The 13,235-nt window shown below is 39.2% G+C and overlaps 1 protein-coding gene and 1 pseudogene across 2 annotated transcripts in view; one reads left to right on the top strand and one right to left on the bottom strand.

Moving 5' to 3' along the window:
- The window catches only part of LOC118252062 (protein transport protein Sec24D-like), a 197,784-nt pseudogene that overhangs the window by 70,026 nt on the left and 114,523 nt on the right, over positions 1-13,235 (top strand).
- The window catches only part of SYNPO2 (synaptopodin 2), an 89,474-nt gene that overhangs the window by 29,005 nt on the left and 47,234 nt on the right, over positions 1-13,235 (bottom strand). For both annotated transcript variants that reach the window (XM_035546796.1, XM_035546806.1), the window contains exon 2: positions 148-299. In XM_035546796.1, the coding sequence (XP_035402689.1) occupies positions 148-299 (152 nt within the window). The remainder of the gene's footprint in view (positions 1-147; positions 300-13,235) is intronic.

Below are 13,235 nucleotides of genomic sequence, written 5' to 3' on the forward strand. Positions count from 1 at the left end.
TTCCATACCAACAGATTTACAGACACGAATAAGAGAGCTATCAGAAGCTCACAGTAGAGGTCTGCAAAATGAGTGCATTCAACACCAGCATTTTCCACATGGTTCACCAAACAGAATCGCACCAAAGCATTCTGAGCATTCCTGTACCTCTTGATAAGCATCTGCAGGACGTCAGTCAAGCTTTCCATCAGAACGATAACTTCAGCATAGGTTAAGTCTCCACAGGGTTTGCCATTGATAGACACCACCTCATCCCCCTCACACAGGCCAGCCTTAGCTGCTTTGCTTTTGCTGCGAACCTACAATGAGTCAAAAACAAAATTCCAAATGGCACAATTAGTGTTTATTTGAAAACAGCAGCAATTATGTCCCCAACTTAATTTTATCTGTATGAAATGAAAGGATCAGTGTTATTGATCAAATACAAATTTCTGGTAACACAAATCAATAACTTGGCCCATTTGAGGTTAATACTGTTCTGGCCAGTAATAACAAATACAAAAACTTCTGCTTTATTGAGCATGTGCGCTAGATGTCAAGCAGGATGGACTTTTTTTTTTTTCTTTTTTTTTTTTTGAAAAAAGGGAGACATGGAAGTTTGGGACAACAGTCAATCAGAGTCTAGCAGAAAGGCAAAAAAATCTCAGTAACTTAAAAATGGAAGACTACAAGAGCTGAAATCCAGGACAAGGTTTCAAAAGAAGAGTGTATAACATCGGGCTACTCTAGGCAGAATGTCAACACCTGCATGCTATTAGGGCTGTACGTATACGGATTTCTAATATACTGGACACTTTTCCTTAGGTGCCCAGCCATAGGTTTAGTTGCCAAATTATAAACATCCGAATCACTGAAGTCCTAAATCCATGTTTAGTCATCTGAATAAGTTCCTTGATTTATTAAAAATTAAGACATGCCTGTTAGGGTTCAATCTTCCCGATTAAGTACTCATTCAATAATCTGTGCAGCTTGGTTTTTGCTGTTTCACTCCTTTTTCCACTGGCAGCATGTTATAACTTATCATAGTTTGTGTATAACAAAGCCTAGACAGCTTTAACACCACTCAAGGTATGCCATACAGTTGACTGCTATTTTTAAAGTACATATTTGGCAAACAGTACATTATTATTAACCAGGATACTTGCAAGAGTATTTTAGAATGACACATACACATAAAAGGGTCGTCCTTGGGTTCTTTTCTCTGTATCTTTTATCTGTTTGTGTGAGTACTTTGGCCTTAGACAATACTCAATTGATAGGTCAATACATTATCCAATATGTTACAATGATTAATAAAATCCTCAGAGTATTTTCTTGAAAATTTTATAGAAGTAGCATAGCTCTATCACACTCAGAGCAGCAGTCAGTCTCCACTGACTCTAGGAGAGTTACTTCTGATATGTACTGGTCCTGAGCATCTAGTAGTCCCAGTGACCTATGGAATTATGCCCAATATCCTGATAGGCTAGGGCCCAGGAGCCATTTCTGGAGGCTATTTTGAAGTTTCTTGAAGTCAGAATAATGTGTAGAATGAAGAGTGAGACTGAACATATTTTTTTGTGGTGGGGACATAGTTCTTTGTTGTTTCAATTTATGCATAGCTGTATGTCATACTGTGGCTTTTTGAGCAGTGAAGAAACAGATGGCTGGTGCATACAGAAGCTGGTTACTACCTTGCAGGGGAGTTAACATTTACAAATATGGAGTGGTATGCTGCTGTGTTTATCTTCCCTTAGGCAAGAACATAAACATCCTTGTACTTTGGGAAGAAATGAATTTAGACAGTCATTATTGTTGTGCTTCATATATGAGCTAGTATTTAGGTTAATTTTTTGTTATTGTTTTTTGAAATAGGAAGCTATGCTGTTAAAATTTTACAGGGCACCCCAGGCCTGAATATAAATATTTAATGTGGATGCTAGGAAGAATGTAGAGTGATCCTTTTTCTAAAGACATGTGAACAGTAATTATAGCAACATGTGAATACAGAAATTGTGTAAGGTGATACCTATGATGTGAAAACAAAACTTGTTTCTGTTTCTTTATTAAGTGTCTGAGAATATGGGGTCAGTTCTGCCATAGATTACTATTACAGCTGTCTAAGGAGAGAAATTGTTACCCATTCCATAACTTCAGTGATTTATGTCAAAAAGTACATATGTACAATGTTAGTACATCTACATAAATTATATACAGCTCAAACAATTACATTATTTTTTTTAACAGACTCCTTGGTAGCATTCAAAGAAAATAGACAAGGACATTGAACATCTTTTTACTGTTCTTGAAAGGGCCCTTCAATCCCTTTTTCTGCCTCATGAATTGTTAAAAGATCACAAGTTGTGAGATACTTGGACCTTTGTAAGAAAACTCAACCCCTTCTTTGACTGGACATGCAGGAAAGAAATTGCTGTAAGTCACTATACGTCACTGTCTGGTTCCATTGCAGTTCATATGCACATTAGAGCAAATTTCCTATCCATATTATATTTCCAGGTTTATCCACATAAATCAAATCTTTAACACGATTTTACCATCACAAGATCACACTACGTGTGCTGTACCTATTAATGGTTCTCCTGACTGTATGTCAGCCTTTTTCTCAACCTCTCCCCAAGGCACCTGGGCCTCCTGAATTTGACCAATGTTAATGTAAGGTAACCTCAGTATTACCCTGTTTTTGGTGTTTCTGTTGGGGGAACAAAAGGGAGGAGAGAGCACTGACAAAAAATGAGCGAGGGATTGTATAGCATATTATAATAGTAAGTTATAGCAGGTTGCTGCTAGGATAGAAATACACCATCATCATTTGTATTGCTTTGGTCTCAGGATATGACCAGGTTACTCAGCAATATGTAGACTGTCTTACCAGACAAGCTGTAATCGTTTTGGATTTTGTTTATTTTTCTTCACTGGAAACCCACAAAAATGACAAAAATAATTTATTTGTGTAAACAATTTTTTTTCAGATTTCTGAAGAAAAAAAAAAAAAAGGATTTGTGGAAACTAGGATTTTCCTGGTAAAGGAGTTGCTTAATGAATGGTTTTCTCTCAAAGGAAGTTTTGGCAGGAAGCCTTTGGCCAGCTCACTGGGAAATGGAAGCTGCCTTTGTTACCAGAAATACAATTTGGCCACACAGGGAACAGTAAGACACCTTTACCTGCTTCTTGGGACCTTAAAGCAAGGCACATATGATGATGAAGCAGAAGAGATTCTTCCAAAAGCAGTGATTTCCATTGCCTTATACTGCAGCACAGGCTTCCCCAGTTACTTGTTGCCTGTCTGCTTTGGGATGGAGTTTTCCATGGGAAGGACAGGTGTGGTTTTTCTCCCCATAATTTATGAATGGGATCTCACTCCTAGAAAAATATGTTTGTAAAAAAATGGCATAACACAGCAAAGCTGAGCCTGTACCGCTAGTGCTGAACCTGTCTAGACACCCAGCTGCTGCTGGGAACGTTGTACCACTTCAGCCCATTTTTGCCTGGTGCTGTCTGTGTTGCTTTTCTGCTCCCACCTCAGTCAGGACTCGTCCTTTTTATTATCACTGTTTATATTATATTAATATACCAATATTGTATTGATATTATTATTATTACTCAAGGTGCATATCATACTTTTATTAAACTGTTTTGTCTTCTAATCACAAAATTTCCAATGAAGTGGCAAAGGAACTATCTACTCCCAGTTCCGAAAGTTTTGAGGAAATGATTTTCAAGGGTGTATCTGCATTGCAGCCGTACTGATCTTTCTTAGTCAATGTTGCACATGTTTTGCCCATAAGGAATTTTACATTTCTGATTTTTTAAGTCTTAGAGAGGTTGAATATAAAAAAAAAATACGTAATTTTGTCATTAGCCTTGAGATTATTCTGAGTCAATTGTTATAATATTCTCTGATTTCAGGTTTCTAGGTTGCTGTGCTGCTAGAAGGTTTGAAGAGCAGCACTGGATTACTTGGACAGTTTACCTGAAGTATATCATTTCTATTTGTTCCCAAATAACTCCGGTGTCCAGAATTTCTCACTAGCAGGAATTCTACTAGCTGCTTAAAATGTCTAATGCTGGGCAATTCTTCATATCCACAGAGAAGTTAATCTTAGGGAAAACTTCTTTTGTGAAGAACTTAGCCTGGATTCTTGTTGTTATCTGAGCACCACAGAGGAGCCAGGACACCACTGTGCACAGTGAGCCATCCCAAGAAGCAGCAGCACTGCTCACCAGGGCAGAAGGCCCTGGGGGGTGGTGGACAGCTCCTCGCTCCTTTCACCTGGTACCTCATCACATGCAGCTGCTGCAACAGGGGAGTAGGGCTCTCCAAGGGATTTTCAGGAGTCTGTAAAGACTTAGGCTAGAAACTGAGTAAGGCATCAGGAGGGTCAGATCTTGGTTGTCAGCAATTTGATTTAACAGGAGCTTATTGGTGTGAAAGGCTGATAATGGAGAATGTGTTTCTCTCTATTTCTTTCCCTTGTGGAGGAAAAAGTAAGTGGCCTGGCAGCACCAGGAAGAAGCAAGGAACTGAGCCTGGGGCCTGCTGAGGTGGGGCTGTGGATCTGGGTGTAGTGATGCACTGGTGAGAGGTAACACCCTAGAGGCACAGGTATGTGGGGGGAAAAGCGTGGTGTGGTAACTTACTGTGGGTTGGTGGTAGCTGCAGCCTGCTGCTGGTATTGGAGCAATTGTGGGTGCTTGCAGCAAGTGGCAATTTCAGTCAGATTCTTAACCAGCAAAAGATGGATAAATTGGGGTAATACGCTGTAGCTGTTCTTACACTAGTACATGGCAAAAGAGAGGTTTTGTAGAGAAAGCCAATGCTGAGTGCCCAGCCTTCATGCTGTGTTCACTGCAGTGGTTTTACTTTAGACGAGCTCTAGCCCTATTATGTGACCTGAAGTCCCCTTGCCAAGTACCATATATTAAATGTGCTCCTTTGATTTCATCTGAAAGCAGTTCAGTTTATACAACCCAAAGCTCTTCTGTGGTACCAATCAACATGTTTTAAGAAAGGACAGCAAGGAAACTTGCTGCTGCAAAATGTAGCCCTGGTGAAGCTAAAAAGCTAAATTAGATGCGCCTGTTATTTGTTGTGGGCTGCAAGTGAATGCACAGACAGCAACTGGGGCTCAACTTACCAGCTGGTGATCTAGGTTGTGCATCTGAGCACTATAATATGCAGATCAGAATGCTGAGGTATGCTGAACCTGATAATGAGGTCATTGTAGTTTAATGCAAGGCAGTTGCAGTCATGGACACTCAGCAGTCGCAGTCCTCCAATTGCCCAACTAAGACATGTATTGGAATACTTTATAGTGTCGTTTGTACCAGTGACTTCTTGGAACAATATCTAAATCTTATTTTGGTCTGCTGCTAGGAGTACAAACCTGTATGTGGGAAAAGTGTCTAGGTGGGGTGCTTCAGATATAGTCTGGCTGCGCATTTGCTCTGAATGAGAAGCGATGTCAGTATGAGCATAAGCCATTTAGCCTATTCCTTTATCTATTAAAAGTAAGACTTTGGTGGCTTTAAAACATACATATATTTGCACAGAGATATTCTGAATTCAAAGAAAGCTTTCCAAAACTTATTATTCTCACAATTATTTACTGATCCTTTTCCAGCTTACCAGCAGCAAACAAATAACAGAAAATATTGCCATTGGATACAGTGGAAGTACACTTCCCCACAGTTTTTGGTTCCTTGCTCATACATATGGCGTTGTTTCTTTAATTGAAGGGTCAACTCTGGAAGACTGTCTTCAATTGAATATCCTATCTAATTCCTGAAGCTTCTTCTGAACTGCTGTGTGGCTCTCAGACTTGAAGCCAGTGTCGTTGGACCTTATTTACACATGTAAGTCCTCAGTGAAGCCACGGTTCAAAGTGTTGATCTTGAGCCTTTGATGGCTCAACATGTTTCATTATGATGAGACAAACATATGTTGCCCACAATAGCAGAGCTTACCAGGCAAATAGGACTTCTGTAGGTCAGCTGCTCGTCTTCACTGTTGTTCGCTGCTTTAGTTACATCAGCTGCAAACTTTACCAGCAGTGACTTTGTGTTTTCTTTTAGATTGATGATTGAACATCAGTAGCAAAGGGGGGTTAACAGGGATTTGTCCTTGGACTACTGTTTTGCCCCTGAATAATGATTTCCAATTTAAGGTTACTTTCTCAGATCTAATAACTAACCAGCTGTTAAAGCAGTATTTTTTGCTGCAGTAGTAATCAGTGCCCTTAGATGTCTTGCCATCATCAGTAATGCATAACTGTGTTTAAAAACTATCTGTTAAATAGGTCGTTTTTAATGAAAATAATGATTAACCTTAATCTTGGGATTACAAATAACCCTTACATTGTATAGTCTCTTCAATCTCACTATTACCTAACAGAGTAGCTTTGTTTAAATGTGCCTGGACTTGAGATCTTTAATTTTTTTCTCCCACAGAAGTGGTGACCTATTTTTTGTTTAGGAAAAAAAAATCAGTTTGGCCTTTCCATTACACAGAAATTGTATAATAAATGTTATGTTTTATAAGTTGGTTCTATCTACCTGCAACGTTGCAGGGCTTTCTGCATGTAACAATAAGATTTTGGCATCTTAACTAAGGGCAACATAGTACTGCCACAATTAAATGCTTATCTGCTAGTTGTCATAATAAATTTAGTTAACTATCATGTTTCTCTTAAATATCTCTAAGGCCAGCATAAATAAGTTAATGTAATCAATACTTAGTTTAATTTTATTGAGCATTAGCTCATGCTTTCCAGCAGTTACATTTCTCATTAATTGATTAGCTAGGTGTTAGTCATGAAGTTCAAGATCAGGGATCAAAGATCAGTGTTTCCTGTATACAGCCTTTAAAAAACAGGAGGGAAAAAAAAAAAAAAAAAGCGCTTTGCCTCTTCTATTAACAACCCTGCAGCAAAAGCAGAGGCTAGTAAATTTATTTAAATAGAATTAGTGATGTACAATGGTTTATTATGAACAGGAAGCAGAAGCACCGGAAGCAGAAACATCAACTGCTGTAATTGCTAGTGTTTTTAACAGTATAAAATTAAGGAATTAGAAATAAAGTTACAAATGAATTCAGGTACGCTTTATCATAAATTGTAGGCCTAGGACTTTGCTGTATGACATTTATGCACGCAGAAGCCTTTGAGACAAAAAAAGTAACTTTTAGTTAGAAAGCTTTTCATTTTTTAGACAGACAAACATCTGTACAGTAAGTTAGGCCTACCTGATAATAGGTTTTGATTTTGGGGGATCTCTCTAGATCTTTTAAGTACATTTCCCAACCTGACAGACATCAGGCTGGAAAGCATTGATCTTGTTAAGACAAAATCTTGGGTCTCAGCTCACAAACAACTTAATGCAAAGCAGCATTTACTGGTGCTCCTCAGTCCAGAGCACCAGCCCTTTCAGCGAGTGTTCTGACCCTTCCCAGGCAGCTGGTGGGACATATGTGAGATGCCCTGTAGTCACTCAGTAAGTAGAGGCGATGCAGTGACAAGCTCACCTCAACTCTTTTTCTTTTTCCTTTTTTTTTTTTTTTTTTTTTTAACCCAGGCGTACAATGAGAACAACCAAATGGAAATCCATCTTAATACTTTCTTTCCCATCCCCAAGCTTTGCCTTCAAGCAGTAGTTTTTCATTAATAAGAGCTATGCATATCACAAATTATAATATTATGGACTGTGTAAACTCAAGTCTTTAGAAAAAGGGGCCCTGTTTCTCCTTTGCTTCTAATACCTATTAGTACCCACACAAAAATTCAAATATGAGTTCTCTGTTTCCAAACAATGAGGGGGAATTTGGGGGAATGTATGTAGAATTTGCACTGTAAGACTAGTGAAAGCATGCAGAAGTGTGTTTAATGATTAAGTTGAACAAAGATACTTCTACAATATCTCCTGAATGGTTTTCCTGGGAGGAAGCATTGAATAATGAAATACATTTGGCTTGCAATGTAAGCACTGAAATATTTCCTTAACCAAATTCTTTCCAATAGCAGGATAATGATATTGGGAATTTGGCAGGTCTGCATACGCTTTTTTGCTTCTGGTCTTAAGGAGAAGCTTCTAGACAGAACCACTGTTGTAGAGATTGCTTTTGTGAATGTCTATAAAGTTAATTATCTTTCTAAATTATTTTTTTAAATGGGAAAATACAGCATTAGTGAGGTCAAAGGAGAAAAGAGTTAGTGCATTCAGGTATGTTTTTGTTAGTTACTGTTCTTTAGTGTCTGATTAAATCTAAATCTAAGTCCTTCCGGAAGATGAGGTAGGATATTGCTCTTTGAGTTCATGGGAGTGCTGCCATTGATTATCACCAAGATCATCATTAGAAAAGTTGAACAGTGATATAATATTATGCTAGTTTATGGCAAAAAGTATGTGCTATAGGATGTTAAACTTCATAAAGTGAAGGTTCTTTCTAACTTTTAAAACCCATTGATCTAGTTTCCTGGAAGGTTTTGAGTTTGTTTACCAACCCACAGCTAAAGCAAAATTTAAATCATTGTTTAGTCATGTAAAAATTCATGGGATATTCTTGCAGAGGGGTGATGGTATCATCTGATTATTAGTTATTGTGTAACTCTGTCTCCAGTCAGTCCTCCTGTTGGTGAAATTACACTTCTTGAGTGCACTGGTTCAGTCTGCTAACTGTTGTCTCCTCCTTGCCATAATGTGAGAAGTACATATATAAAGGTACAGTTCTCTCGATGGTATTTTTGACAAATGCAGAAGAATCAATTTATTTGGTACAGCTTATATATGCTGTTGTGGGAGGGTTAAAGAACATGTTTGACCAGTTGTGTATTGATGGAGAACTTACTTCGTTTGGAGCCAGAAAGCAGACTGATCTCGGTGAAAAGAAAAGCTTGCTCAAATTCCCCAAAGCTATGCCTAATGTGCTAGTGTATCATCTTGCTAGTGGTTGCCTTTCTCTGGCAGAAATCCAAAGCTAGCAGCTGAAGAAGGGGTGAGATAATGACCTCTGAAATACTGATCTGCTATGCTGGCAACACAGCAAATTTCCCAATAGTGAGCTTGGGTACAGCACTTGAAGTCTGTTATTTGTTTTGTGCAACACTTCTAGTGGATAGCCTAGCTGTGGATTATCATTTTCTTGGGGTGTACTACTGTGTGCTTAGTAGCTGATGTGTCAAAATTAAAATGTTATGCTGATTTTCACTAGTGCTGCTTGTGACTTGGTTCACGTATGACAAAGAGAGGAATGATGCTGCTGCCTCTCAACAGTGTGGCTGTGCCTTGTCTTGCTCTGTTTCCATTCTGCCTTTCTTTTTGTCCTGCTCGAATTGTGACTGGCTGTATGCTTTTTGAAATCCTAACCAACTTTGATTTCTTTGTGAACATTCTACCCGTGCTCCCCTTTTTTTCTTCTTCTCTGTGCAGGGAGATAATTCAATTGCAATGCTTCTTTAGCTAGTGCTTTAGTACATAGGTAGCATCAAGGAGAAAATAACTTCTGTGATGATTTAAGTTAAGAGAGGCTATTATGGCCCAATACAGATGAAAAACATAAATATCTGTATCAACTGTTATGGAGCAGTTAGGTGGTAACAATGCAAGTACTACAATAAAAAGTGCTTATGGTAAGCATACCCACTGCCTAACCTTGGTCCGAGCTCTTGTCATTGATACAGCAGTGGAAGCTGTACACGTGCACCATTAGTATGGTCTTAAGACCATACAGTACGTGTTTCCAGCAGAAAAAGCAGCACACTTCTTATACCAAAATTGCAATCAAAAGACAGGTAAATGAAAGGTGAAAAGCAAAGTCTGCCACCTGAAAGTAGGTACTTATGGTGGTACTAAGATAATACTAGGATACATATACACTGTTTCACAGAGAACAGCTTTTCTAGCATAGAGTTTTGAGAACTGCTGGTAGAAGAAGTAAAAAGTGTGTGAGAAGTAACTGAAAACTTGTGCACTTCCAGACCTGAAATTCAGTTTCTTTAAAAGGACAGCAACTTTTTTTTTGGAAAAAAAATAATAATAATGGATTCTTCTTCTGTTCTTCTGTTCTGTTCTGTGATGGGGTGGGGAAAAAACTGGCCATATGCTTCCATATGCATAAAAAAACTGGCCATATGCATATGCTTCCTCTTTGATTGGGAGATACTTGATAAGAGGTATTTTTAAGTCCATTCTATGGACATCATGCAGTACTGTAATAAAGATACATGAGCTAGGTGCAGAACTAAAGAGTGAGATAACTGTACGAGGAAGATACTGAACAGGCATGCCTGAACCATGCCAGCAGCTGCCAGCCTCTAGGAAGAGTTGTTCCAGGTCCTTGGAGACAAATGGAGGGAAACAAAGAGTATACAGAAACTGAGGGTGGGGTGCTGGAGTCAGAGACTGTTCTTGGAGCTAAAATACATTCATATGGCTTTAACTGTCAACTAGGACAAATACATATTGTTAAGTGGTTTAGGAATGAGCTGTTTTAAATTTCTCAGGCAAAATTGTGGTGCCAAGGCAAGTTCCTTAGAAAAAGCATGTCACATCAACACGATTATAATTTTCCTTGATGGAGTAAATCTTGTTGGGAGAGTGCAGTCCTGTATTGAGCAATCTTCCATAGTCATTAATTGCATTTTTGTGATTCTAAGAGTCACTGCACCAACTACTTCATTAATGCTGTCAGAGCTGATACCAGAACGTTTAATGACTTGTGTCTATGCTTTTAAAACACTGAAACAGCACTCAATTTTTCTAGGCCTCTGGCACTGAGTGCTGTGTTCTAACAAAGAAAATCAACATTAGCTGTCCAGAGGCCTGCTGAGACATCGCTTTCAAAACTTCTGTATGTAAATTAAAGAGCAAAAGCTCCTACTGCTTTTGCAGCAGCATCATGTGTGAAATGTGCTGATGTGGACACTGCCTTTCTTTCAGTCATATGTGACAGTGGGAACTGAGGTTCCAGACTCAGATCAGGATTAGAGGAACAGCTGAAACTGGTGTTTTTGCTGTGATGAGCAGCTCATGAAGAACACCAGGTGACCACCATTCCTGGAGTGGATTACTGCAGGCAGAGCCTCAGGGCCTAACACGGTTTTAGTAAACTGGGTTACTGATTGCCATAGTCCAATATGGGAGAGCACGTTAATGGGAGAACAAGTGTGTGGATCCAGGTTGTACTGTTTTGGCTAATAATTGGTAATTTTAAGCTGCAAAATCAGTTAGGATAAAATTTGCTCACATTTATCTGTGGTGGAGGTTGGATGGGCCATAATTCACTGTGACTGAAATTGGGGTTATGGACTCCAGACCCAAAGCTTGTCGTGAGGTTTGCCTCAGGAGAACTGAGGCTGGTTTGTGAGTTTCAGCTCCAGCTAGTTTCCCTGTATCTCAGACCTATAAAACTGCATAATCTAGGATTAACTAATTTCTGAGATGATGTTTATGAATGAGATTTGAGGCAGATTTGCAAGTCCCAGCTGTATCTGGTTACAGAGCATACACAGCTATAGATCTATACAGAACCTGATAATTTGCAGTTTTCTGCTTGGACAACATTTGGATGACCTTGGGCACAGACCTGCGCAACAGTAAAGTGTGCTTCATCCCAAGAGCATCTCTGGGAGAGTCAGACTACTCTCAGCATCTTCCTTGCTGTGGGTCAAAGATAGAAACGAAGAGAAAAGACTCACTTTGAAGAAGAGAATAGACCATTACCCACTGGAATGTTATCGAACATTGCAATAAAAATGGTGTTGAGAAGTATGAAGAAAACTTCCTGTCCTGGAGGGAGATTGGGGAGGTTGGAGGGAGTTTCCTGGAGCTCTTTGCATTTTCCTGAGTTTAATCCAAAGCATGTCTGTGTAATTTGATGTTTTGTCCTGTGACCTGCCTTTCAGACTAAGCAATGTTGGGAGGGGGAGACTACTTGGAGGGACAGGGAGAACCTGCTTATTAATTAGTGACATACAGGCCATAAATCCATCCTACTAGCAGGTAAATGAGCCACTCAGCTACTAGCATGCATTTTGTCAAACCCACTCATTCCTAGCTTCATATCCTGTATCAATTACACTGTCCTATGTGGCTACCCCATCTCATTTTCTCTCCTTTGGTCGTCTGCCCAAATTTTCTTGGGGGGTGGGGGGATGACAGGCAGAAAGATGAAGGAGGGAGGGAGGATTCTCATTACAAATCTGGATAAGAGACAACACGTTTAATCCTTGGAGCAAAACTAGTCCAGTTGACAGTTAAAATGAAATCATTATTCGCTCTCCTCAGTCCATTCCCAGAAATGGTATTGTTTATGACAATCCCTTACCATTATGTCATGAGTTTGCAAATATACAAGCATGGCATATGATCATCCGCCCAAAAGGAATAGCAAAGGCAGCAAGAAGAAACAAATGCCGTCTTGCAGGTTTCTGTTTCAGTGAGGGCTGTAGCTATCACTGTCAATGATGTCAAGGTTATACTGAAATGTGTGCCCAATGATGTATTTCTTGCTACTTGCCTCACTGCCTAGGCAGCAATTCAGTCAGCACCAGAAGGACTGTGAAGAGGTATCCAGAAGCTTTGCCTCACTTCCAGTGGAGAAAGTAGTGTTTATTAAGACAGCTTTCTGTTTGTACAATGTTTGGTACAATTGGGCCAGATCTCAAATTGCAGGGTATGGTGGCTTTGGGGACTTCCTAAGTACAAATGAATCAGAATGTTCAAAGAAACCTAATAGCAGGAGCAGTTGGGAAATGCAGCATCCAGATAATATACTTTAAACAGTTATTGTATTATGCACAAATAAAGAGGCCAGTGCCTACTCTTAAAAGGAAGGCACAAAGCTTCAAGTCACAGAAGTGTGAATCAAACAGTGGCTCAAAGTCAGCTGAGAGCTCAATACAGGGACTGAGTTCCAGCTGCCATTACATGAAGTCATCTTTAGCTGCGCCGTTCAGCTAAATTAAACATTGAGTTAGACTGAAGAAAATGGTCCTCGGTGCAAGCTGTTAGCTTTATTTACCAGGATTTCACATTAAACTCCACCATTTTACTCTCTTGAACTATTTATATTTCTTTCACTTTTCAAAATACCTCAACTAGACTTGAGCTTCTCTACTTCCTGAAAAGTTCTCTACTGAACAAATTTCAGAATTTCTTATTTCACTGGTTTACTCTAATTTCATTGACATTTCTCTGTTTCTTTGGTTGTTCATATCTTAGACAGTTCATGGAAATAAGGTGGT

This window comes from Cygnus atratus, chromosome 4 (assembly GCF_013377495.2).
Source record: "Cygnus atratus isolate AKBS03 ecotype Queensland, Australia chromosome 4, CAtr_DNAZoo_HiC_assembly, whole genome shotgun sequence".
NCBI classification, from domain to species: domain Eukaryota; kingdom Metazoa; phylum Chordata; class Aves; order Anseriformes; family Anatidae; genus Cygnus; species Cygnus atratus.